Genomic DNA, 28,000 nt, shown 5'->3' on the forward strand with positions numbered 1-28,000 from the left:
ATGAAAGTGAGGTCCGACAAATCAGTTGAATTAGCAATTAGCATACATAATTACTTCAGTTTTCACACCCTGATGTCAGACTTCTCTGTATATTTACGGAAAATGTTTTATCGGCGCACATAAAATAGCACCCTCCTGATTATGACACATAATCGTCCTACGCTCTCGTATGGTGCTTATGGGAACTGAATGCGATGAAAACGATGAAATGCTAACAGCGCCGCCACACATCACAGTCTGGGTGATTTAACACATGATGAGACCACGCGTATGGTGCCATAAATGCCGCCCATGCTACATGAGCTCACACATCTAGCGTCCCCGCCAACCGCGAGGCCGACTATCGGGACACCACTGGGGCCCGACTCCCGGCCCTCGCCGCCTCACCTGCCGGTGAGAGTCGGACGGTACGGGGCGGAGTCGCCGGCAGAACTCGGCACCCTTCCCCCCCCCCCCGAACGGGACTACCCGGGATACACAGTGCTGGGCGTAATCAACTACCGTCTTACCTACCTCATCTAGGGAAGTGTAGGTGCAAAACGCGTAGTCATGATTTACGTGTTCGAGCAAAATACTTCAGCTACCTTCTGGCCATCACTTCGGGAACGTATACGGTGCCATCTTTGTACACACAATCTCACTGGTGACTGGGATGAAGTGCCTCTCCCGTTCCCCCATTCCCCCGCTATCTCACTCGGAGGGAATCTCTCTCCCGTCCCCGTTCCTCCCCGTCCGCCGGTAGCCGGACTGACCGCGCTCAGGTCATATTCTTGTAGTAGACGTCCACGGCCGACTTGTCCTTGTCCTCCAGGCTGAATTTGGCGCTCTTGCCGGTGACACGGCACTGGTGAAGGATCGCCTTCTCGTAGGCCGTCTTGACTGCTTTCCTGTCGTTGGCCTTACGCGACTCGACCAGCTTGGCCTTGTCCAGGGCCGGGTCGACACCGAGTGGCTCCAGCTTGGTGCGCGGCAGCCACTGCCTGAGAACGGGGAGAGAACCGGGGCAGGGTCAGAAAAAGGGATTGATAACTAAGGACAAACTTGATAACGCAGAGACACAAAGACCGCGAGTCGGGTCTTTCTGGCCTGCTCGAAGACGTGCATCAAACCATTGATCAAATGTTAACTGTAAATGGCGTGTTTTCCTTTTTTACAAACGCCACTTTTCACGACGGCATCACGCACATCGAAAACTACCATAGTTGCGCACACAAACTACACACAATGCGACCAAACTTCGACGCTCCCACACTCCCGGACCGAACCCCACGTCGGCCTGGACCCACCCCCAGTCCCTTCCCAGACTCACCAGGTGCGCTTGGCGTCGAAGAAGAGCACCAGGTACATGGGACTGGTGTGGTTGGCCGCCAGAGCCAGCACGTCCTCGGGCGGCACCGGGATCGGCACCAGGTTGTGGAAGTAGCCCGTCCGAGGCATCTTCGGGTCGATTATCTGTGTAAGACAGGGAGAGAAGGGTTAAGTTGGGTGACGGTTATACACAGATGGTACATTAATTGAAAGTCTTCGCTAGACTTAAGGCTCATTACGATAGACGGTTTTCTCTAAATTGACGGTTCATTACACTACCAGCCTTGCAACAACATCCTTGTGCACATTGCAAGTGCAATGTGCACTCAACTCATTACAGGACTCGCCGTCAATTTGCAACATATCCGTGTTCACCCCGTAGCGCTATTTCTTTGACGCTGACGTAGAGTGAAGCGATCGTGCGCATTACACAACAACTAAGTAAACGCTAATCTGCCGTGCAAAGGAAGAAAACCGTAAGCGCCATTGAACAAATTTTACAGGAGAGCATTTTTTCGTGTTTTGCGCAACACATGAAAACTTGCTGCATTCTTTTGTGTAAATTGGGTATCAAAATAACCGCCTTTGAACGGGCATGACATTGGTATATGATTTTATTTTTAAAAATATAAACCTATCGAGATAATTCGAAAAAGTTTAATTGCCTTTGCGTATTAACCCAATCTCGAGAAAAATGTCGAGGCAAAAAAACGTAAGTCACAGCCGACACGGAAGGTGGCGGATACGGTTCCTATACGTTTTCTTGCCTTGGTCACCATGACTATAGTTCGTTTTTCTTAAGTTTGCCCCTCACTGTAAACGTCTTTTTGAACATAGCACGAGAATTGCTAGCTGAATTACTGAGAAAACTGGTTGGCGCACACTGATTTGACAAGATTTCACAGACGATCAATTTCATCAAATTTATTTACTATTTCACAGACTCGTAAATCGTACTTGCCAATACCTACAGGCCCACAGGGATAGACGATTCCTCAGGAATTATGTCTGAACTAATAAATAAATTGCACGGCGCTTAACATAACGTCAAATCGTCGGTGTTCAAAACTTATTTTTGAAAATATTATTCATATCTACAATACAATGTGCGCTAACCAGTTTTCTCAGTAATTCAGCTAGCAATTCTCGTGCTGTGTTCAAAGAGACGTTTACAGTGAGGGGCAAACTTAAGAAAAACGAACTATAATAATCTACGCGCATAAAACCGTATCTAACAACATACGTTTTCTATTTTGGGTGCTTCCTGGCTATTGCAATCTTACTGACTATATCAGAAACGTAAGTCCACTGTCCGATTTTCTGCCCTTTGTCGATATTGTCCACGCTTCGCCAAAACGACCATAAAAAAGACGTATGCTCCACCGGAAGTGAAAGAAATGAATGAATGAATGAATGAAGATGTATTGAAAATCACACAATGGCGTGTATTCAGGCACAGCTGTAAAACAACAGGGTGCTGTGAACTTTGGGTGATATTGAATATAACAATATGTGTATTAAACACTGCACAGTCAGAGCTGTCACAGTGACAGTGACAGTCACAGTGACGGCTGTCATTGCACAGAACAGCCAGACTGAGTACTCACTGGCAGAGAACAGTCAAATACAGGGTAACAATAAAATTGATTTAAAAATCCATCCGCGACCCACTGAATGTTGTGTGCCGCAATCGAATGCGGGGTAACAACAACGGGCCTAACAATTCACCCGCGAACAACTGAAACTCGTGTACCGCAATCGAATGCGGGATAATAGAAAAACGGACTCGACAAGTCCTTCGCGACTAACTGAATCATTTGTGTGGTCCTCGATGCGTTGCGAGTCTGCAAGCCTGTGTATTGCTTTCTCGTCTGCCTAGCCAATCAGATCCCGCACACTCGTCTTGGCGTTTTCCTTCAGAGTCACCCAGAAGGACCGCTTGTGGCTGCTGATCAAGCTGAGCAGGTTGTCGCACAGCTGGTCGATCTTCTGCTTGTTGACACACCGCTCCTTCTCCCGCATCTTCAGGGGACGGTCGATGCTGACTTTGGCTTTGAGCAGGTTGTACGTCTTCCAGTCACTCTGGTCGAAGCTGCTCTTTGTGTAGAGCAGTCCTGACCCTTTCCTCACTTGCACCACCTGGAAGTCTCGGAGATACGGGCGTGCCTCTATGCCCTGGAGTAAGCGAATCTTCGCCTCACTGAACACGTTCTCCGCCTCGACGAAGTCTGTGCCGCTCATGTTCTTCACCCGCAGGCCCGTGCTTGCGACAGTCTCAACGAAGTCATTGAAATCCTCGATTGACTTCTTTCGCTTTATGCTTTTGTTTATGACTTGATGATCGGCGTCTGCTGACATCGCCGTATGTCCGGTGGTGAGATTTCAGCGTGATTTGCTGAACAGCCAGGTCACTTGACTGCACAGCATGCAGGAGAACTGACAGCACCACCCAGCACTTATTTTGCGAAGAGCAGTTGTCGCAGAAGATGGTGAACTGCTTCGTGTCTCGGTTGGCCTTGATGAGGGCCAGATAGGAGCTTGCTACGTCACCCGCCTTTCGCTCTGAGACCCCCTCGTGCCAAAGCACCGCCAGGCCTCTCTCCTTGTTTGCCCTGCTCCTCCTCTTGTCAGTAGACTGGATCAAGCTGAATGTCTCGTTGTACGCCACGATGCGTCTGGTGAAGAGACAGGTCTTGTGCGGCAGGATTGGAAGCATGCAAACTTTCATCATATCCGCACTCAGCACCAGCTCGTTGTCGTCCCAGTCGCGTTCGGCATCATAGCGATATTCCTGTCTTGCTCGTCGAGCCTGTGCCATGTGACCTCTGTGTCTTGTGCAGACCTCGCATCCGCCGTCGCCTTCCGTCTCGCTGCACTCTCCTTTGTGTACCGCGTGCAGCTTCAAGCTTGCAGGTCTCACATTCCTCCCCGGACAGGTGCGTAAAGCCGATGTTGAGGTCCTTGAGGACCTTCCGGTACGTTTCAAAAGAACATGCACTCTCACGACTGGCTTTAAAGTCCCTGTACATCTTGCATACAGACAGTTCGGGCGGAAGATACCTTCTGTTCGGCGCATGGAGGTATCTATAATGCGGCACTGCGGGCTCGAAGGACATGATATGCTCCTTTATGGCCTCGCGGTCACACTTGTTGGCTGCTGCGCTGTCACCTCGTCTGTCCTTGGGTGCAACCGCCGTCATGTCTTCCCTTTCCAGCGCATTCCGCACCGGCGTGTCGTTGGTAGGTTTCATCCCCAGTGAGGTAAGGAAATATCCCTTGCACACCTTGATTTTCCTCCGGTCTGACGGGAGATACCATTCCCTCGTCCTCTTCCGCCTAGAGCCTCCAGTGTCACCACCCTCTTCTGCCTTACGCTTCCGGCAGCGCTTTACATCTAGTTCCATCACGTGGGCACAGATCCACTCTCTTCTTACCTCAGTTGGCATGTTGTTTACCTCTTTGTTTATCCTGCGCCTGTCAGTTTCACTGACCTTTTCGGCACAACCGTTGGGACAGCGTCCATCAGCGCACGCAGGCGGCGGGGATAATACAGCATGTTTCGCAGCATATGCATGTATCTGTTGTTCCATTGTCCGAGGTCTCCTCGGGGATGTGTGCGCCGGGTCGTCAGGTGTGTGCGTCTGGTCGTCTGGTGTGGTCGGTACTGGTGCACTGCTAGCTCCGGCATCGTTCTGGGAATATCGCTCAGGTTCATAGTCCCCGTTCGTTGCATCGCCAGTGATGGACGTTTCACCTGCGTCCATGTCCATGCTGGAGCCAATGGCGCACAGCATATTGATATCGTCCAGTTCCACCGCTGAATCATCCAAGACGATGCCCCAGGATGTGTCCATGCTTGTCTCTGCTCCCTGGATGGAGCCCATTCCCGCGTGGTCTCCGCTACCGTCAATGCCAGTGGGAAGTGTTACCGCCAACGCCGGCAGCACCGCAGTCACCGGCACGGACGGCGCCTCGGCCGTGGGGGCCAGCACCGGCTCCAGCCCCGGCACGGGCGGCGCCTCGGCCGCGGGGACCAGCACCGGCACGGGCGGCGGTCCTGACACAGGGGCCAGCCCCGGCACGAGCGGCTCCTCGGCCGCGGGGGCCAGCACCGACACGGGCGGCGGTCCTGTCACAGGGGCCAGCCCCGGCACGGGCGGCGGTCCTGACACGGGATCCAGCCCCGGCACGGGCGGCGCCTCGGCCGCGGGGGCCAGCACCGGCACGGGCGGCGGTCCTGTCACAGGGGCCAGCCCCGGCACGGACGGTGCCTCGTCCGTGTGGGCCAGCACCGGCACGGGCGGCGGTCCTGACACAGGGACCAGCACCGGCACGGGCGGCGGTCCTGCCACAGGGGCCAGCCCCGGCACGGACGGTGCCTCGGCCGCGGGGGCCAGCACCGGCACCGGCCTCCAGGAACCTCCAGGTGCTATGGCAAATAAACGTATGTCCATCGAGCTTGCCATTTTGCTTGGGGACGGGTATACTGACAATGGATAAAAACCGTAAGTCCATCGTACGTCTTTTTGCCATTAGAAATTCGGCAGGGTGACCAGGAAAATAAACGTATACGCCCACATACGGCTGGCCGAAATTGTCGGACAATCCTTTCCAGAATGGAAGATAAACGTAAGTGCATTTTTTCGGTTTCTACCAAGGCAAATAAACGTATATCCATCTGTAAGTTTATTTTCCGTTGTACCATGTTGACAATGTATGGTGGCAAATAAACGTAACTGAGCACTTGCGTCTTTTATCCATGGTTACTCCGAGTTTTAGCCGATTTTTCGTTGATCATACGTTTTTTTGTCAAAGATACGTTTATTTGCCAGTATTATAAAATGCTTTATGTGACATAAGGTTATTTTGAAATATTTTATTCTTGTATAACTTGGTATAAAATCATTTAATATCTGTGTAATGTATATGGTTAGATGCAGAATAACATGACGATTCCAATGATACCAATAACTCATTTTCGGTAAAAGTGGCGCTTACGGCTTTCTTCCTTTGTACGGCAGTAATGTAGCGTGGAAAAGAAAAGCCTTCACGTTTCATCAAACGTGACCAACTCCTATCGCCACGTCACCACGTCTCCCCACGCACGTCATACATCCCGGTCCTCCGCGCTGTTTGTTTGTTCGCTGGGTTTAAGGGAGCATCGATAGCGAGGTCATTATGCTTCCGGTTCTCCGTGCTCGACTCACCAGTGCCGGGTTCTAGGGGACGGACCCACTACTCACTACTCAGTACTCACCACTGCCGGGTACCAGGGGACGGACCGACTTCTCACCAGTGCCGGATACCAGGGGACGGGCCGACTACCCAGTACTCACCAGCGCCGGGTACCAGGGGAAGCCGCGGCACTTGGCCCAGACGATGTCGAGCGGCTCCAGCGGGATCTCGGAGCTGCTGATGTCGGCGTCCTCGAGCTCAGAGTCCAGTTCGGAGTCCTCTGATCCAGTCTCCAGGCCGGGCGGCGGCAGCTCGTCCGGCTCGCTGGCCGTGTCCTCGTCAGAGCCGGGGGCCACGTCTGGCAGAGCAACAAGGGGTCGCGTCAGGGTGATGGTAAGGAGAGGCGGGGAGGGCGAGGGGTCAGGGATAACAACGGTGGGGAAAATATGGGAAATGACCTAGTGGTTTCAGGGAAATATAAACGGCACTATTGTCGGACAGATTTCAACTAAAGCGGAGATTATTAATTACACAACAGTAGCTACTGTCACTAACAACAGTGGTCGTCATTTTATGGCGACAACAAGCATGGCAGCCAACTCGTCTTCATCAGAAGAGGAGGAGGCGCCTCTTGAGTAAAGGGTCTTATTACTCGAAAGGGTATCTAATGACCTTTACTTAAGGCAAATACTTAAGGTAAATACTTATTAGCAGAAATTCACACCGTTACATGCGTGGCAACTCTCAGCCGGTCCCTACGACCGAGTCCCCGTATACCCCCAATGGCAACCTCTCTCTCCCCCTCTCCGCCACGTCGGCACGGTCGGCCGGCGGCTCGTACCGCACCTCTGCCCTGTCGGTACTGAGTGAAGCTGGCCCGGTGGCGCGGCTGGAAGTCGTCCCCGCTGTCCCGCTCCTCCGACCCGCGACTGGCCAGAGACGGACCGCCGCCCGACGACGACGGCTTCGAGCGGCCAGCCTGCGGAGCGAGAGAGGGCGGGTGATGAACAGAAAATGATCAGCGCGGCGAACTACGTTACAAACATGAGATACACAATACACATACAACTGCAAAGGCCGTGCAAATACAACCACTGAGCGACCACATCACCCAAAACAACATGACGGGACACCGCTTGTCACCACCGCTCACCGTTCATTATTCAGTCAAAGTCAAACTTCGTAAACGCGCTCTTGCCATTTGTTCGCTGTATTGCGTCGGATGTGGGTGGAATGGAAATTGAACAATCAAGGGTTGAAAATGGAGACGTGGAAAAGGAATATGAATGGCGCTGCTAGCGGTTTCTGAAACAGCAACAAGCACACACATGCAACATCCCGTTAGTTAGGCCAACCACGGCGACATGCACGGGTCAACAGCGCAAGACAATGTACACGCAGTGATAGAGACAAATGATGAAAGTTTGCGCATAAACAGAAGCAGGGCCAGATTACGATGCCATGAACTGTTGCAACGACACCAACACTGATAGAAACAGAACGAACGAGAATTACGCACCAGAAGTATTTGCCTCTGACGGTGGTGGTGAATAATTGCTGGCAGATAAGCAGCAGGCATTAGGTACATGCAATCAGGCCAGGCAACACACGTCCGTATCATGCGATTGCGTCACATGCTTGTGCCACACTGAAAGAAAAATAAAAAGGGTCACAAGGAGGTCACCACATCCTCCCCACCGTGTGCGAGGCAGCGCACACTACTCCGTCGGCGCCACGCAAACTAAAGCAACACTCCACCGCGCATCACACTTTCACATCTCTAGTATATATCGTCCGCTCGCTCAACTTCTCAGCCAGCGCACAGGCCACATATGCAATGGCACTGTCTTGAACACATCACGCTGATGTGTCGCTCAGTCTCAACACCACAGCTGCACCGATGGAGAGCCTTAGCCCTAACGAGCATGATCGGCGGGTTCACCACTCACTCCACGAATGGTGACACCCTCTCCGGCTCTCATCACCAACGGCTCACCCACAGAAACACGCTCATACTGTCCGGCCACCGCGCACCGTGCGGCGATCAGCATAGCGGCGCCAGCCGTGATCCTGGATCCGGCACGCCGTTCATCATCTTCTCCCGGAGCTCGGTCACAGGTCCGCCGTTGCGGTCCAGCTGCATCCTCGGGACGTCGCCACCGTCGTCCGTCGTCTGCTCATCCACCGCTTTCAAGGTAAGAGGCAGATGGATGGTCAGGAGCGGCGGGCATTGCTGGGATAAGGACACCTTGGTTTTCAGTCGGATGACTCTTCTAAGAGGCATATTTTTGCCGCCGGCCGCCGGTAGACAGCACCTGAACCTGTCTTCACTTCAACAGAACGTACCCGGCCGTCACTTCCCGGGAAGACTTCAGTGATTCTCGCCAGGGGCCAGAATCCTCGTGGAGCGCTTTCTTCGATCATCAACACAACATCTCCCACCTTCAGGTTTCTTCGTTCTCTCAACCACTTCACTCGAGGAAGTAGAGAGGGAAGATATTCACACCGCCACCTCTTCCAAAATTGATCAGCAAGGGTTTGTGTTTGTCTCCAACGCCTCCTGCTGTTTACTTCCTTGCTTTGGAACCTTCCTGGGGACATGTTGGCGTTAGCACATCCAAGTAACAGATGGTTGGGCGTAAGAGGCTCCAGATCTCTTCCATCTGAACTGACGTACGTCAGAGGACGCCCATTGAGCATTGACTCGACTTCTGTCAGTAGAGTGTGCAGCACCTCATCAGTCAGAACGGTCTCTCCCACCACGATCTTTAGCGCTCTTTTCACGCTTCCCACAAGGCGTTCCCACGCGCCGCCCATGTGAGGTGCTCCTGGAGGTATGAAGTGCCATTGAATGTCTCGCTGGCTACACATATCAACTATTTTTGTCTGCTCCCACTCCATGAGGGATTCTCTCAGCTGACGTTCTGCTCCGACGAAATTGCTGCCGTTGTCAGAGAACAATGATCTTGGCCTCCCTCTTCGTGCAAGAAAACGCCGCAGAGCCAGCAGAAAGCCATCAGTGTCCAGGCTCTGTGCCAACTCAAGATGTATAGCTCTCGTAGCCAGACACGTGAAGAGAACTCCGTAGCGCTTCTCTGTTGAGCGAGCACGCTTAACCATCATTGGCCCAAAGTAATCAACTCCTACTGAGCTGAACGCACGCTCGTCGTTGAACCGAGCACTTGGAAGATCTGCCATCATCGGCACTTGAGGGCTGCAGCGCCTCCGTTTGCAGACGAGGCAGCCGTAGATGACCTTCTTCACCAGGGATCTCCCTCGGCACAGCCAGAACTGCGAGCGTAACTCAGTCAACGTTCGCTCCAAACCTGAGTGGAACACCCGCCGATGTGCATCTGCGATGACCAGGCGAGAAACTTGTTCGTCAGCAGGGAGGATCGCTGGGTGCTTGCTTGCGAATGTCAGCGGTGCCCTGTCTAGACGTCCACCGACGCGGAGTACACCATCGCTGTCCAGGAATGGTGTTACATGTTGCAGTGAGGTGGATTTGACGGTCTCTCCAGATTGCAGTGCGCGAACCTCGCTCTCGAAGTGACGTCGCTGCAGATCCCGCAGAATAACTGTCTCGGCTTCGCTTAGTTCGGTCGCTGAAAGAGGTCCAGCTGATCCCTCATAACACGCCGGCCGAGCTCGTGCGGCGAAATTTCGCACGAATCTCTTCATCCATGCTACAACTCGCTTCAGCTTTAGCCAGGATGAAAATCTTGATGGATCCGGGAGGACCGCCTCGGACTGCTTCTCGGTGCTCGTCGTGCCACAGATACGTACTTCCGGATCAGTTGAACTCACTGGTTCTGGTACGCTTTGGCATGGCCAATGGTCTTCGTCGTACTTCAGGTACTCTGGTCCACACATCCACCTTGCATCTGTGACCAGTTCTGGGACTGTGAGACCCCGAGAACACGCGTCTGCCGGGTTTTGCTCCCCAGGTACGTGGTACCACTGCTCAACCTTGGACGTTTCCCGAATTTCTGCCACGCGATTGGCGACGAAAGTATGAAATCTGCGACTTTCGTTGCTCAGGTACCGCAGCACAACTCTACTGTCTGTCCAGAAAACCACTCTGGTCAGGTCGTAGGTGAGCTCTTCACGAAGAGACGCTGCTAATCGCGATGCCATCACTGCCCCCTGAAGCTCTAACCTCACAATGGATATCTGCCTCAAAGGTGCCACTCGGGTCTTGGCTGCCACCAACGTCACATTGAACTCCCCACCATTCGACACCCTCAGATAAGCAACGGTGCCGAAGGCTGACTCAGACGCGTCGCTGAACACGTGCAGTTCCAGACGCTGATCACTGTCTTGACCACTCCCTCCCAACCATCGTGGAACAACCAGGTCCTCCAACTGGCTGAGCTCAGCGACCCAGTCCATCCAAGCTTTCAGTTCGTTGTCCTTCAGTTCATCGTCCCATCCATAGCCGTTCGACCACAATTTCTGCACCAGCAGCTTTGCTCGGAGAGTGAACGGGGCTGCCAGTCCCAGCGGATCGAACAGCCGAGCTACAGCTCGCAAGACTCCACGTTTAGAAAGGACAGATCCTGCATTGATTGCACGTACTCCCAGAGAATCAGCAGTGGGATTCCAGGGACATCCCAGGACACTCTCCGTTTTCCTCAGAGTACCTCCGTGGGCACGCTCCTCTTCGGGAATGTCCAGCAGGACTTCTTCAGAGCTGCTTCTCCATTTCGTCAACCGAAAACCACCCTTTGAGACTAGATCGGTTACTTCTCGCCGCATGGCCTTAGCAGCTTCCACGGACTTTTCACTCTTCAAGAAGTCATCCATGTAAAAGTTTCGATGAACAGCATCCAGCGCTCTGTTACAGACATCGGTGCCCGTCGCATGTTCCACAGCTGTCCTACGTAGAACATAGTTAGCTGACGCCGGGCTACATTTTGCTCCGAAAATTGTCACAAGCATGGTGTAGGTATCTGGTGGCTTCTCTTGTTGCATTTCCCTCCACAGGAAGCTCAGGGACGCCTGGTCCTCAGTGATCACGCGGACTTGGTGATACATTTGTTCAATGTCACCCACCAGTGCGACACGTTCCTCACGAAACCTCAGAAGCACACCTGGAAGGCTCAAGAGCATGTCTGGTCCAGAAAGCAGCTCCGAGTTCAGTGAAGTTCCTCGACAGCTTGCGGCAGCATCGAAAACAAGTCTTAGCTTGCCAGGTTTGTTAGGGTTGCTAACGGGATGGTGTGGTAAGAACCATCTGCGCGGATGATACTGCACCAACTCTTCATTGGTGAGCTTCCGAGCAAAACCTAGATCTAGATAGCTCTGGATGATGTCTTGATACTGAGTTGCTTTCACAGGTTGGCGCAGGAGTGCTCTCTCCAGACCCTCCAACCGTTGAACGGCCATAGCGCGATTGTCTGGAAGCTGTACGCCTTCTGTTCTCCAGATGAGTCCTGTTTCGTATCTTCCGTCGACCAACTTCGTCGTCTCCTCCATGATTTTCTCTGCTCTTTCGTCTTCACGTGACTTGGCCGACTGCTGATTTACCTTCACTCCAAAAGACTCTGTCGTCCACCATTCTTCAACTGCCGCTGACAGCTCCGGATCCACTGCACTCTTCCGGATGAACATCACGTCACGGTGCCTCCCGGGGACCAGGCCTCTGATTGTCCCCGTCAGAGTCCAGCCGAACGCCGTTTTGACGGCCACTGGTTGTCCAGGAGCACCAACGCGAGCTTCTTCCTGGAGGATTGCTTCTAACACGTTGGCTCCAAGGAGCAGCTTGATCTCTACGTTCTTGTAGTCAGGTAAGTTCAGGTCAGAGACGTGCTTCCATGAGGCCTTCTGCTCTGCGGTGATGTGTGGCGGGTTCACGTTGATCATCGGAACTGAAAATGCTTCAGGAACCTCTATCGTCGACTCACAGTTGGCGTCACAACCTGGACTGACCATCAACCTCACTCTCTGAGAACTATGTGGGACGCCAGTCCCTTCGACATTTTGAAGACAAAGGTTGCTTCGGGCACCTGTTATCTTAAGAGACGACAATACATCAGCGGTGCAAAGTGACGTCTGCGAACCGGGATCAAGCAGGGCGAAGACATCCTGGAAGTCACTGGCTTCTCCGTGTATACGCACCGGAACTATCTGCAACAACGTCACGCTGTCATCTGGCCGAGGAAAGGAAGTGGACGTGACTGTGCGCTTCGTTGACGTGTCCACCCGAAACTCTTGCTGGGACTGAGAGGTCTCTGTTCTGTCAGATGGAAGCACGTTTGAATACGACGCTGGTCCCACCACTCGCTTACTTCCATGCAATAGTTCGTGGTGTCTCATGACGCATCCATTCCTTCCGCATGGTCTTGCGTACCTGCAGTTTCGAATCCGGTGGCCCGGCTCCAGGCACACAAAGCACAATCTCTGGCGTGCCACGAACTGAGCTCTTGTGTCGACACACCAACTGAGGAATGTCTGACACTCCACCAGATGATGTGTTTCTCCGCAACAACTGCACACATCTTGTCTCTCGCTGGTTGTCAGCAGAGCGGTCCGCTTTGCACTGGGGCGTCGCTCAAACGTAGTACAAGAAGACGCGCAGTTCAGCGCTATCCTTACCTGTCCACCCAGCCAAGTAGAGAAGGTAGCCAGAGAAGGAGTGTCACGAGCATGCTCCACTTCGAACTTGCTCCACTCACGACGGAGATCAGATGGGAGCTTCTCGACAACCCTCTGCAAGTTCTCGTGGCTGTGCAGATCTCCTTCATAGTGTAGACTCTGCAGCACTGTAACAGTGCAGTTGACAGTGGCATAGAAGTCTTCCAAGGCTGGAGCACTGAACTGATTTATACGAGGTGCACTGAACATTGCGTTCAAGTGAGCTCGAACCACATCCCTTTCTCTTCCGAATCTTTCCTTTAACACAGCCAAAGCTTCTTGATAAAGCTCAGGATTGTACAAGAACCCTGCAATCGTCTTCTGTGCCAAACCCGTGACTGCCGCTTGCAGGTGTACCATCTTTTCTGTGTTTGACAGATTCGGTTGAGAGTCTACCAGAGCTTGGAAAAGGCCAAACCACTGCGACCATTCCAGGGGATTTCCGTTGAACTGTGGAAGCTTCACCTTAGGGATGCTCTTGCTGAATACTGCACACTGTTGATGTGCTCCTCTGGGCTGACCATCCTCTTTCAGAGCACACTCTTCATTTACCTGGGGAGCGGTCTTCTCTTCAGAGCACGGGCCTTCAACGAAATCGTCCCGCCGTTCCCATTGTAGGTCATCCAATGCTGCTCTTTGCAGGCTTGCTTCCAGTTTCGCCATTTCATGAGCATCTGTTGCTTCCATCAGCTTTCTTCTTCTGGCTAGGTCTTGTTCTTGTGCTTCTAGCTGAAGACGCTCTTGGGTTTTCTTCAACTCCAGTTCCCTCAAGCGCCTCTGGATTTCTGCTTCCCTGGCTTTAGTTTCCTCTGGACTCACAGAACTTCCAGACTTTCCTGAGATTGCGGACTTGCTTGATGCCGTTGATGGGGCCTCATCCTTTCTGGCTTCAAGGTGCTCACGAATCCGTTCAACAGCTTCTGAATGCTGCCTCTCCACATCTTTGATGTACAGCTCAGCTGCTTCCACTTCTTCAGCTGTGCTCAACAAGGCGGTATACTGGTCATGCACCTCCTGCACAGCATCCAATGCAACATCAAGATCCTTGAGCAGTTCTCCCAGCTGAGTTCGACTACCCTTGGCTTCGATGATAATGAACGATCGTCTTCTTGTTCTGGTCAAGGTGCTTAGCTTCCTTGCTCGACTGTTCTTCAGTGACTTCAGTTGTGCTTCACTCTTCATTTCCAACTGTTCTGGATCCATTTTCAAAACTGCAATAAATACTTCTGAAACTGTCACCACCGCTCACCGTTCATTATTCAGTCAAAGTCAAACTTCGTAAACGCGCTCTTGCCATTTGTTCGCTGTATTGCGTCGGATGTGGGTGGAATGGAAATTGAACAATCAAGGGTTGAAAATGGAGACGTGGAAAAGGAATATGAATGGCGCTGCTAGCGGTTTCTGAAACAGCAACAAGCACACACATGCAACATCCCGTTAGTTAGGCCAACCACGGCGACATGCACGGGTCAACAGCGCAAGACAATGTACACGCAGTGATAGAGACAAATGATGAAAGTTTGCGCATAAACAGAAGCAGGGCCAGATTACGATGCCATGAACTGTTGCAACGACACCAACACTGATAGAAACAGAACGAACGAGAATTACGCACCAGAAGTATTTGCCTCTGACGGTGGTGGTGAATAATTGCTGGCAGATAAGCAGCAGGCATTAGGTACATGCAATCAGGCCAGGCAACACACGTCCGTATCATGCGATTGCGTCACATGCTTGTGCCACACTGAAAGAAAAATAAAAAGGGTCACAAGGAGGTCACCACACCGCTGAGAGATTCAGCTCCCCAAACATATTCAGCTTGTTATATCATATATAACAATGTGTGTGCCATATGTCGTACCGATTCCTGGTCGTCGGCGGCGGCCTGGCTCGGACCGGACCGCGACTTCCTCCTGCCGTCCTTCTTCTGCGGCGACGGACTCCCCTGAAAACACAAACACGATGATCAGAGGCGACAAAGACATCAGCTCTAAGGAGCTGCTACTAACCACCCATCACAGATCAACAGCTGTAGTAACAGTTGGTACGGTCAGCCGGCCTGCTCCCTCACAACTCAGCACAGTTTATTACTGCTCCCTCCCTGCTGCTCCTAAAGCACTAATAACTTCCTCTCCCTCGGCCTGTTAAACACACAGCTTGCAGTCTCGCCCACCTTCATCCCGGCGGCCTTCTTGGTGAACAGCACGGCCGTCCGCCGGTTGACGCCGGCGGGACTGGAGGCGGCGCCGCCGACGGCCGGCCGGCCGCCCCCGCCCTGTCGCCGTCCGCCCGAGGGGGACGCAGGCCGCGCCTCAGAGCCCTCCCCGCCGCCTTCGGTGCCGTCCCGACTCTCGCCGCCCGAGGAGCCGCCGCCACCGCCGGTAGAGGCGCCCCTGGCCTGCGGGCGGCGCCCACTGGGCCGGCCCCGCTTCCCCGGCACGGTCCGGCGGCCGGCGGCGGACTTTGGGTCGGCCGGCGAGCCCTCCTCTGTGGACAAAGACGTCGATCGTCATTGACAGATACGCGGTCACAGGTGCCTCACCTAGGGCTGAGGACAGAAATGCCAGCGAGCTCAGGCGGTCACATATTGCCCGGCCAGCGCCGCAGATTGCACCCTCTGCTTACGGTCGTTATAGTGAAAAAAGGCTAAGGCCTAAAATTACTTGACCCATCAGTAATCATATTTGTGATAATCAAGAAGCAGTCAACGGCCAATGCGTACTAAGACAAGAAGCTGCCGTAACATTTGTCTCCGAGGTTGCTCCCGAGCCGCGGACTGTCACTCCTCCCTAGTCACCGCTCGCCTGTCCTAACTTCTAACTGACCGGTGGCGGCGGTACGGGCCCGTTTTTTCTGCGGCGCCGGAGGGGACTTCTGCGGCTCTGTCTCGTGGGGAGACGGGTCTCTGGAGCGTCCAGAGGCCGTCTCCGCCGGCTCCTCCGTACCGTCCGACGAGTCGTCGTCTGGAACGGCAGTCATACAGAGACGGACGGGAATCACTGGGTGGACAGGCTGTTGCGCTATTATAAACCCGCTGAATGCACACTCAGCATTCCAGTCATAATTGACTGATCCAAACTGAGAAATACTAGCGAAACCAGCCTGACTGTACCCACAATCCTTAGTCATGACCTCTGTGCTAAGGACAGGACTGTACCGACCTGTCCGTGTACCAATCAGTACCATTCCTGTAGTACCCACAACAGCTGCACCAGGCGGTACGAGTCCCAGCCCTGCAGTACCCACGTCTGCATCGGACAGTACCAGTACCGGTCCCTGCAGTACCCACCTGAGCCTGACGACCCCGAGTGACCCCGCCTCCGTTTGTGGCCTCCCGGCTGGGACGGCGTGGCCGGGGTGGCCGGCGCCGGACGGCGGCCCGGCGTGGCGCCCGTCAGCGCCAGCGCCTTCTTCCGGCGCAGCTTGGAGATCTCCACACTGGGGAGACGGTGCGGCGTGGGCGTCAGGTCGTCTCCATCAATACAAGTGACACTTCAAACACAATGAGGCCAAGAAATCAGTGGCATATAGAATGCTACTGCACTTTATTTGAAATACATATCATGTGCAGCGCTATCGCAGTAAGGTTTCCACCCACCCCACCAGTCACTGGGGTATCCTATTTAGTTCCCTCTCTAACCCCACTCCCCCATCTGAGTTCCAGAGCACCATATAGTCTGCAGCCTGTACCCATCAGACTGACCCGAGTATCACACTCTGTAGCCTGTCGTTGACCTGCGCCCCCTCTCACCGTAGCGCCTTGGTCCACTTGACGCGCGATCCGCCGTGTCTGAGCTCGGTCACCCGGTCCAGGTGCCGCAGCAGAGCGTCCATCTGCTCCTCGTCATTCATCGTCTCACGGTACGAGCTCGACAGAAACTGGTCCACTGGAAACGGAGAAACAAAGCGATAATGGACAGAAACTGGTCCAATGGAAGCGGAGATGGTAAGCCACAGGACAGACGTTGGTTCACTAAAACGGAGGGAATGATGGTAACAACGCGTTTGCAATATTCGAGCGCCGTCAAACTCTTACGGAAACAGTTGCATTATCATGAGAGATATGGGGCTCCGTGAGCCGCCGTTCAGTGTGATATCGAGCTCACCCACAGCAGACACAGACCGCTCGTGCCGCTGTCTTCCTCACCCTGTTCGAGGACGTCCTCGTCAGTGAGCGTCTCGTCGTGCTGCGGCGGCCGCTCAGTCAACAGCAGACCCGTCTCCGAGTCAAAGCCGATCTGCTCCATCTCGCGGGCCGCCTTCCGCAGCACCGCGCCGCCCTGTGGGAGACGAGCAACAGTGGTTAGACACCAGCACCGTCCCACACTGAGCAAAACACACAGCATCTGGTTTAAAGTCAGTGAACACGTGATAACACCTACGTCAAATTAACCGGAGACCAGAAAAGCAAACCACAATCATCACTCACTGCTGCCTTCACTCACACTCACACACACAGCCTTATCAACACACTGTAATATACCCCCGCCCCGCCATCGCCCACTCACTGCGTCTCTCAGTTTGACGCCGGCCTTGTAGAAGAGCGTGGCCGGTCCGTTGTAGGTGAGGCAGTTCTGGATCATCAGGTCAAAGTCGGCCACCAGCTGCGGCAGCGAGCTGTACTCGTGCTGTCGCACCTTGCGCGCCATGGTGGAGAGGTCCATCGGCTCCGAGATCACCGACAGGTAGTCGGTCACCTGATGGTAGAGGCAGGGGGGGAGGGGGGGACGGGTTACACCGACTGGTGTACGTGGACACGAGCCGACGATGTTAACAATAGATACTTTATATACGGCTTCTTTATCGATACAAAATATCTGACCATAGGAAAAAAGAAGACAAGCTCCTTTGAACCGACAAGTGTGCTTATTAAATCGGCCACTAGCGCCAGCCACTGCCATCTTTGGAACGATGAAAAGAGAAAACTTCGGAGTGATTGGTGTGAAATAATCCAGAAAGGTCTTGGCTGTCTGATTAGTGATTATATTTATCAGAATATACCTGAGGACAGACAAGACATAAGAAGCAAGGCTTTTAAATCCATTGTTACCCAAATTAGGAGAAAGTAAAACCCACGGAAGCGACGATAAAAATGAAGGGTAAATAGACTGAGCAACTGAATGTGACTAACGTTCCAGTTGCTTGTATTTCACATGGAAGCAGACATGAACTCTTCCATGACTGCACGCAAGCCGAGACGTGACTCAGAGCAAACAAGCTTTCTAGCTCACAACATCTAGTTATCTCAAATTTAGCAAAACGCTAGAGAAACGTATCAAAAACACCAAGAACAACAGTACAATAAATGTTCTATACCATTTTTCTCGCTTGTCCGGACTGCGAAAATGAACGCATTCAATAATATTGAAAGCGTCATATTTTGTTTGCGTAATATTCATTGTTCAATCCGTATCATTTCTCTAGGTTGACCGAAAAAACTTATAGTGTGACAAACAACCTCTAACTACGTGAATGAACAAGGTCCAGCAGCTCCCAATATGCTACGGGGAGAGCGTCAGTGATACTGACGCTCGATATATTTATGACGCTCGTCAGTGATACTGACGTGTTGCTGCATTTCATGCGTCACGCTAAAACGAATATATTGGCGTCTAACATCGATGTAATTGTTTTGCCGTTAATACCTACCCAAAGCTGGCTTACTTTTATCATGGATCCCTCACCAATAATTACTACCAAGCTGCCCAGCCTACAGTACCTCCCCCTCTCCATCGTTGTGCTTGCGGCAGTTCACTTACATTTCAGAAATAGAATCAAGACGTATCTGCATGATCATGCCCCGTTGTTCATCGCCCATCCCGTGTCAGATTGGGTCTCTTACCTCCCTGATGCCTTACCCTCCCCCCCCCCCAACATTCTCTAAGGCGCCCCTACCTCATCTGTGTCGACCGGCTCGGCGAAGATGCCGCCCTGGTCTCGGGCGCTGATCTGCTCCACCACTCCCTCGAGGAAGAACTGCAGCGGTGCCAGACGCAGACGGCGCTCCCGCTCCGAGCTGCAGGGACAGGCACGGATCGGGCGTACGGTGTCAGAGGGCGCACTCAGTGGTACAACGCAGAAACTCCCGGAAATCAGAGCACTCGAGGCCGTGCGCCTCAGCCCAAGATCAAGACCAAGACACAACAGACATAAATGTGTGGGGTTCGGAATGTGTCAATATTCCAATCTATAACAAAATAATGAAGCAGCTGTTCCAGTATACTCACACTTTGATGAGTTCTCGTTTGGTTTTCTCCCGTTTTCTGATGAGCTCGCAGAGCAGGCGGACCTTCTCCAGATCCTGTCTCAGCCGCTGCCAGTACTTGATCTGCTCACGAATCTCGTTCTGAGGAAAAACACCACACAAACTCAGTCAATAGATATTCTTGTAACATCCTCCAATACACCCAAACTAGAAAACTTGGCGAATGAAGCCGGCACATTTCAGCCCACGGCCCAGCCCAGAGCCTCTTTTCCCTCTTTTCCCCACCTTGTCCTGGAGCGGGTCACGTCCGCCGGAGTCTGCGCGCCGGGCCTGTTTGGCCGACACCTGCAGTCGTCGGAGCAGAGGCACGCCGTACCGCGAGTAGCGCTTCAGCGTCCAGTAGGCCAACAGACGCTGGATGAAGTGGTTCTTGCGGGGGCACTCGATCAGAGAGGCCAGGTGCTGCACTCTGGAATGTACGGGGGAGAGGGAGCGGTCCAGTACACTGGGTAATGGTGGGGCACAAATTTTGAGAGGCCCATCTCGATAACAAACTGGGCTAAGTCCGGGCACAGACTTATATTTTGTGTGCGGTGTTTTAAATAGGCTCGTTCAATCTATCCTTCGTCGTAACTCAGCCTCTTCTCGCCAGTCGACAACTATCACCGAACACTGACCTAACCAGCAATCCTTGACCCGACCACCGACCCGTCACCCGACCGCCGACCCCTGCGCAGACTGACCTCTGAGCTCTGTTCGCCACCCGTTTATTTATCAGCAGGCTGCGAGCATGCTGCTACTTCTTGGCTCCTCATTGGTCGAATTAAAGTGGTCTATTCGTTAGACCAATGAGAGGCCAAGAAGCGCCAGCAATAACTTCCTTATTTGGGGAAAACCGACAGCACGCTATAAACCTGACTGACCTCTCGGGCGGTATGGTGGGCACGGACACCACTGGCAGCGCCGACCGACGCTCGGCCAGGATCTTGCGCGCCTTCCTCATCTTCTGTCGGGACTCGGCCTTGGCCTGCGCCTTCCGAGCCGAGTCCATCGGCGCCTCGTCCAGCTGCGGCTTCTGCAAGGTCAGAGTACAGAGGCAACGGTCAAAACATTACATATTGTTAGTGGAGCACGTGACTGGCACAGGCGCGGACCCCGGACCCAGCTGTTGACATCACCAACTGAGTACGTGTTGTTGAATGACAAAAGAACAACAAATCCAGTTTTGGCAACATCCTTTCAATTTGACGCGGTTGATAAAATATTGCAAAATTATGGAGCACCAATTGTCCCCTAAGACATAACAGAATACTCGCTAAGCATCGCATACCAGCTAGAAAAGAATTCAACGTTTTACCGCCTTTCGATCATGCAATCCCGCCGTCTACCCATCAGCTCACCGCGTCCGAGTCGATGGGCGTGTGTATGTCGCAGTAGGCCGCCTTCCGCACTATGAACGAGGTACCCGTGCTGCTCGTCTCGCGGATGGCGTCCACCTTCATATGCATACCCGCCTGCTGTGCGCACGTCACGTGAAATGCTGCGGAGGGGAGCGAGAAGAGGTTAGTGGTGGGGGGAGGGGAACGAGTTGGCACGCTCAGCTAACGGGAGCAAGTGATAAATGTGTAAAGAAAATGAGAATATGACGTCGTCTGCGTACATCGAAGATACAGCCATCAAATATACATTTAAAACATTGTTAGCACCGGCGGCTGCAGGCCGGGCCGCCCGGGACCACCGAGCGGGCCATGCGGCGGCCGGCCGACCACGTGGCGCTCGGGGCTATGCCGGCACTGAGCTGGCTCATTGTAAGCGGCCCCGTGATTGGCTGTGTGGGCTCCTGCCCTCGGGGCGCCGGCGAGGTGACCTCGGGTCGGCGCACGGGGCTCGAGGGGAGTTCGTTCTGGATGCTCGGCGGGGAAGTGCTCGCTGTGTGGGAAGTGGTGCTCTGGCTGTGGTGTGGTGGTGGTGCACAATACAGCAAGTGAAATATCTTAACTGGTGTGGAGAGGAGCTGGACCAGTGGAAAAAGGGACGGGACAGTGAACAGCAGCGAGTCTTCTCAGCGTGCGAGTAGCCGATCATTTCCTTCCATCCGGGACTCATAACACGGCCTCTTCCGGGGTGTGTGAGGGAGGCGGCCACAGTGTCTCGCCATCGAGTCACTGAGCTTAAACTCGTTCCCCGGGTCTTGCCATCGAGGCTCGGGTGCGGGGTCTCCGCTCAGACAGGGGTGCGACCAGTCGGCTCCGGCTAACCTTGCCATCGAGGCGCCGGAGTATCGGTTGATCTGTCCGATTACAGTGGTCTCGCCATCGAGAGGCTGGAATCGGGCAGCGGCTGGCGTCTTCCTCACCATCCTTATCTACCCATCGCTCTCCTACAGTCCTTGTCTATCATCCGGCTAAATAAGTGTCGTTGGCGTGTGAAATACCAGACTAGGACACGTGGCGACAAACATATTTCATTCAGGATCCCAGTTTCAAAAGTGATGGATGATGCATCTCCGACATATCCAAGAATAATCCACTATTTCCAGCTTTCAAGAATGAAGCTACTTGCCATAATGCAATATACAAATAATTCAACAACAGATGAAAGCATGCTTCATGGCTTGAGAAGTCACCGACAGTCCAGTACCTACCTGTGTAGCATTTATCCTTGTGGCACTGTATGCAGGCGCCCACGTTCCTCTGTTTGCAGATGTAGCAGGATAATTTCCAGCGAGCCGGCGGGATGCGGTCCAGACTATCGATCGGCTCCAGAAACACCTGCCGAGTGGACCCGCGCAGTGTGAGAGCTCAGTCAACGGTCAATAATAGGAGAACAGTACCCATTACCCAACACACAGCTCAGACGGCCGCCCGTCCGCCGGCCGCCGGCGACTCACCGTGTTAGCGAAGCACACCTCGGGCACCCAGAGAGCACACACCACGTGCGCCCACCGGTTATCGTCCGTCTGCTTGAACGCGCCGCCCTTGTTGGGGCAGAGCACGCAGTCGACGGCTCGGGAGGGCGACTGGAGACAGCGGCGGCACCACCAGGGGCCCTCGGGGATGTACGGCACGCCGTAGCACTCCTGGTGCACGGGCAGGTTGCACATGTCGCAGAACAGGATCACGTTGCTGTTCTCGCACTCGCCGTCCATGCAGATGCAGCAGACGGCCTCCTCGTCGATCGGCGCCACGTTCGTACCCACCGTCGTCTGCGCCTGCCGGGGAATGGGGAGAGGGGTCACTGGTCAGATGACACTATCTGTGCCTGCCGAGGGGAGAGGGGAGGGGAGGTCAGCCACTATCGTCTGTGCCAGCGGGGACGGGGTACAATTTTATCCGATCTATCGCACTGACAAGGATGATCATGCCTGACATGGTAAATACTGGGTGTTACTGCAACAAACTAGCTAATATTTAACCGGAATTGCCCCTCATGTTTGCCCTTGGTCACAGCACAGTTATTTCCACTTCTGTACCTGGAAGTAGCTCTCCTTCTCCAGTCTGTCCATGAGCAGCTCGAAGTCGGCGTCTTTGACGGGTGCCAGCGCGCGCTCGGCGCGCTGCTGGTTGGTGATGTCCAGCCACGCCACGTCTTCCTCGTCCATGTCGTACTCTACCTCCTCGTCCAGCTCGTCCAGAGACTTCTCGATGAAGCTGCGCGCGCAGAAACGAACACGGACGGCAGGTGGTCAAAACACGGGTTAACTAAAATGCGTGTCGGAATACATATGTGCGTCGAATGAAGTGCTACGTGACACTTTATCAAACCAAGCGCACACAGGTTTCTGAGTGGATGAGAAAACGAATCGCGTTACCGACAAACACATCAAATTCTTCAGACCAATACTGCTCAGCTGCCACATGATGACGTATTTTTTATTTTGCGCACTACAACATTCACACCTAACCTAACGTCGTCCAGCTGGTACGCTCACACAGCACCTACGGTACAATTCACACATTGCCCACGGTACAGTACGCTAGTGGTACAGCCACTGACCGTATGTAGTTGGTCGGCATGGGCGGCGCGTCGTCCAGCTGGTAGTCGTCGTCCTCTGAGAAGGCCGCCTCGGGCAGCGCCCGGTGCCGCCGCTCGTCCCCGGACTGGCTCGGGTGGCGCGTGGCTGCCTCCCCGCTGGCCGAGCGGCCCGGCGGCCGCGGCGTGCCGTGCCGGGCCGCGGCGGCCGCCGGCTGACCGGGCTCAGGACTGGCCACCGGGTCCGGCGGGGGAGGAGGCACCAGAGCCTCGTACTCGGTCTGTGAGACAGACAGCGCAGCCGTGAGCAGACAGTGGGGTGGCGAGGGGCTGCTGGGTGAGAGGTGGGTGACATCGGGGAACAAAGACAAACAAACGGTCGAATGAAGAAAGAATGGCAGCTAATGTGTTCGTTACGTTATTGTAGACAAACTGACAGAATGCATACCTACCACTGTACAGTAGGTCTACAAAAAAGTCCCCGCCGTATGCGGGTCACCAGTGGGCAGTAAGCGCCTGAGCGCTACTCAGGCGCCGCCTGCCCGCATACGGAGGGGACTTATTTTGTAGATCTACTGTACTTCCATGTAACTTGTTACTGAGAAGCAGTCTCGAAAAAGACGTCGTTCGGTACATGAGCGGTCTTACAGCTCTTGTCTAGTGACATTCCAAGTAATTTGTGCGGACAACCGTGCTTCGTGAAAAACCGAGTCGGCAGCTGTCAGCATTATCCTCCAAGGCTTGCAAAAACAGTCCGCCACTACGGAACAGATCGCGCTGTTCCTCCCGGTCGGTCCCCACCCTCACCTTGGACATGATGGTGAGGTTGTCGTAGATGCTGAAGGTCAGGAGGCCGCCGTCGGTTTCGTACTCGAGCATCTTGGTGGCGTCCACATAGCTGATCCGGGGCTCGCGCTGCGCCTTCACGGGCAGCACGGGCGCCGGGGAGGGGGACCGGTCGGCCGCCTGGCCGCCGCGCCGCGCCTTTCCCTTCTTACGCGCTGTGGGGCAGAGGGGTTAGGTGGGGGGTGGTTTCCAGCAGACACCCAGGCTAGTATATAGGCTTAGCAGTCAGCAGAACACAGACAATAGAAATGCTACGGTCATGTGATGAGCAGAGACATGAAGGGACCAAGAGATATGACAGGTAGATGGATAAATGTATGTATCAGAACAGTTCAGCTGTCTTCAAAGTAAATACATTTGCCAGCCTTATTGACATAACATGCACTTCCTGAACTCACTAGTCTCTGCAGAAAATAGACTGCAAATATGAAAACTCGAACTCAATGAAGAACAAATGTGGGTATGATCACACTATATGGATGATAGTTAATGCCATCTCAGACCAGCCTCTCCCCTGTCCCTCCATCATCTGACATGTCACTCACCTGACTTGGACTGAGACACTGGGGTGGGGATGCTGTGGTCATAGTTCTCCAGATGCACCTGGATTCCAGAGAAACTCTTGTACACCTTGCCACAGCTCTCCACCGGACACTCATATGGCGGCTTGGTTGCCTTGAGGTTGTGAAGAAATGTCTCTACATCAAAGTCTAGTGGCATGATTTAGTCTGAAATGCAGGCATATAACATAGGCATTAAGCAAACCAAATGATATTGAAGGAATTGTTGCAACAAAACAGAACAGTGGTAACATGTCGTGATTTTTATCAAAACTTGGCAATGAGTGGGTGGCTTTTGAGGAGTGAGCCAGGATGCAAAAAGGTGACTTGCTGAAAATGGCAGCACCTTAGTTCAGTGGAGAGTGGCCTTTTCATTGGGCCCAGCCAAATCTTATCCAGTCACCAACCTTCAAACATTTTTGTGATAAAATTTGAACAAAAGAAAAAGACTTAAGGTAAATAAATGATGCCACAATACACAGTTCTCCACTGCTGTCCCTACCTTACTTGCTCTGAAATTTTATCCTAAAGTTAGTAAAAGAATCAGCAATGTTTTATTTGTAGCCTGTAGGTAACATACAGTTCTGAAAATGTCAACATAAGTGAATAAAGTTTTATAGATTTGTAGGTAATTATTACTTGGTAGGTTTTGTAGTAGTTGAGACTAGTACATTGACCAAGAAATGGATTATACAGGCAGGTGCCAATTGCTTATAAAATGGAATGAGGATAGGGGGTGTGAAGTGTTCAAGGAACCCTAATCACTCCATGCCAGGAGTTCACAAAATCCCCCATAGGCCATAAGATCCTCAAAATCCTCTCCAGCTGCAAATGTTGATCAAAGATAAATGATTGGTAGTACCAAGATTACTTTACTGGTGCTACAGCATGGTACAAAAAGCTCTTGAAATTACATATTTGTCAATTTATATTTTTCATGACCTTTCCCTTGATCATTGATTAAGTGAAAGCCAGGATTAGAAATATGCTTGGCAAATTTTTGGACAAGTATGAAGTACTTCATAGCACATAATCATGTCACTTGAGTTTAACTATGTACCTACGCCTAACCACTAACAAGTAGTCAATAGAAAGGTACCGATTAATTTCACATCTTGTCTGATTTATGAGAAAACAAAACTTTCATATTTGAAATATTTCCTTTATTTTCAACAACGAAAAAGAAGGTCTTTTGAGATAAAAAACTGACCAAAAACAATATCCTCTGATTTTAAATCAAATGTGAAATGATACCTACCTACCATAGGAGGCAAGGACTATTGTAGACAGACAGCAGATTGAGCAGAATTGCTGAGTAAGCACATAGGCAGCACTCAATCACTAACTAAAAAGATCACAATAGATATCATTATCTCATTAGATATTGCAGAAATATCGAGAAGATACTTGAAAAGTCTGGTATATCCATCGTGTGTGAAGTTCCTACCTAGGTACCGTAAAGTGGGGCTATTTGAGACAGTGGGGCTATTTGACAGTACCGTAAAATGGGGTGTTAAGGGACAGTGGGGTGATAAGGGACAGTTGCATGGGAAAAACTTTGAGTCATATTAACTTCCTAATTTGAGAAGGTTCAATAAAAACTTCAGTGTGGCAGTTGACACTGTTTTGTTCTTGACCATAGGACAAAATGGTATGGTTCTTCATGCAAGTGATTTGGTTCAAAAATGGATTTGAAAATCATGCTACATTTTCACAAAATTGAAACATCTCCAAAACTCTGTGTGTACCACATAAACTAGTGGGTGTACAGGGAAAATGAAGGCATAGGTGTATTGTCACATGTATTGCACATGTTTCCTGAAAAATTTGTGCAAATCCACCCATTCATTCATCATCCTCTTCCTTTTTTCCGGATACATGCATATTTTGGGGTGGATGTGGGGTGCTAAAGGACAGGGAATAAAAAATGAAAAATAATATATAGATATAATTTCATTAAGTTTTATTTCAGTGGGCATGGAAAACACCAAATTCCACATAAAATGCTGACAAGTTCATGCTATTATCTCTAAGACATCTTAAGTTATATAACAAAACATTTTTTTCGCTTCTTTTTTTGTTATTTTCCTTTTCTTAGCAGGGAGTGTCACGACTTGCATATTTTTGTTTTTGGTGTTAACGTATGGTTCTGTGGTCGTGCGGGACCGTGGGTGGACACTCCTGGTCGTCTGTTCATGGGCGGCGGACTATTTTGTAGATTAGTAAAAAAAAAAAAATCATGACCATCAAGAAAAAAAAAATCTCCACACTCTCTTTTACAATGATGGGTCAATGGAGACTGATGTAAGTAAATGTGATGTAATCATAAAAAGGCTAAAACAAAGAGGGCAACATAATGACAAGTGACTAGCTTCAACATGGGTTTTTATTGATGACAGAAGGTTACTTTTTGGTTCTGTTTGCCTTATAATTAGCACATTTTCCAGAAGCGTAAACTGCATTACACGTAATTGGCTAAAAAGGTCATTAGTGGTGAATGAACCTGACTTGTTTTGTGACAAAATATGCAAAACATTTCAATAAATAAATTGTGTGCCCTTCCACACCCCAACTGTGGGCATTTGATGACCATTTCTTGGAATAATATAGGTGTCCCTTAACACCCCACATTGGGGTGCTAAGGGACAGTGATGAAAAATAATAAAAAATAATATGCAGGTATAAATCTTAAAATTTTTAATGTGGCAGGCATGTAAAGCCCCAAATTCCACATAAAATGCTGACAATTTGATGTATCTATCTCCAACCCTTCTTGAGATATATAACAAAACACCTCAAAACTGTCCCTTAACACTCCGTTTTACGGCATTTAAAATCGCTATAAAATGAAGAGCGTTTGATTTTTATGATATTTTTGCTCAGGAAGGTGTAGAATCGAGCAGTAAATCGCCTGAGCAAAAATTAAGCATAAATTTCAAATGGTTTTTATTTTATAACAATTTTAAATATTGTCTCAAATAGCCCCACCTTACGATACCCTACATGGGACTTTTCAATACTTACTGGTTATTTTACCAGTAATTATTGCTATTATTACAAAGAAAATCACCAGAAATTAATTAATTAATTACGTTTTGCTGTTACACAACAACACAACACTCATAGACCGCAGGACGGTTTGGAATTTGAATTGGTTGGTTGCTGTTATGGTTTTTTGTGTTCACATTTGGGAAAGAGCATTTTCGTTTTGAAATCAAGGAAAAAGAACCATGAATATTCTATTTAACCTTATGCAGCTTCAGTTCACCCGATTAATGTCACGATCTTGATCATACTT

At 51.6% G+C, this 28,000-nt stretch overlaps 1 protein-coding gene across 1 annotated transcript; it reads right to left on the reverse strand.

Moving 5' to 3' along the window:
- Positions 1-75: 75 nt before the first annotated feature.
- On the reverse strand, positions 76-27,966 carry LOC122394423 (bromodomain-containing protein 1-like). The gene is made up of 23 exons (XM_043391291.1): positions 27,951-27,966; positions 24,688-24,870; positions 24,104-24,297; positions 23,321-23,577; positions 22,797-22,974; positions 22,215-22,535; positions 21,969-22,095; positions 20,725-20,864; positions 20,248-20,399; positions 19,610-19,793; positions 19,347-19,465; positions 19,015-19,135; positions 17,628-17,816; positions 17,267-17,399; positions 16,871-17,006; positions 16,409-16,557; positions 15,945-16,082; positions 15,293-15,606; positions 14,981-15,064; positions 7,330-7,462; positions 6,645-6,841; positions 1,310-1,452; positions 76-980 (listed from the first exon to the last, which is right to left on the reverse strand). The coding sequence occupies exons 2-23, from the start codon at positions 24,860-24,862 to the stop codon at positions 758-760; spliced, it is 3,807 nt and encodes a 1,268-aa protein (XP_043247226.1). The 5' UTR covers positions 24,863-24,870; positions 27,951-27,966; the 3' UTR covers positions 76-757.
- Positions 27,967-28,000: the final 34 nt, after the last annotated feature.

This window comes from Amphibalanus amphitrite, unplaced genomic scaffold, assembly GCF_019059575.1.
Source record: "Amphibalanus amphitrite isolate SeventyFive unplaced genomic scaffold, NRLGWU_Aamphi_draft 000591F_arrow, whole genome shotgun sequence".
NCBI lineage: Eukaryota > Metazoa > Arthropoda > Thecostraca > Balanomorpha > Balanidae > Amphibalanus > Amphibalanus amphitrite.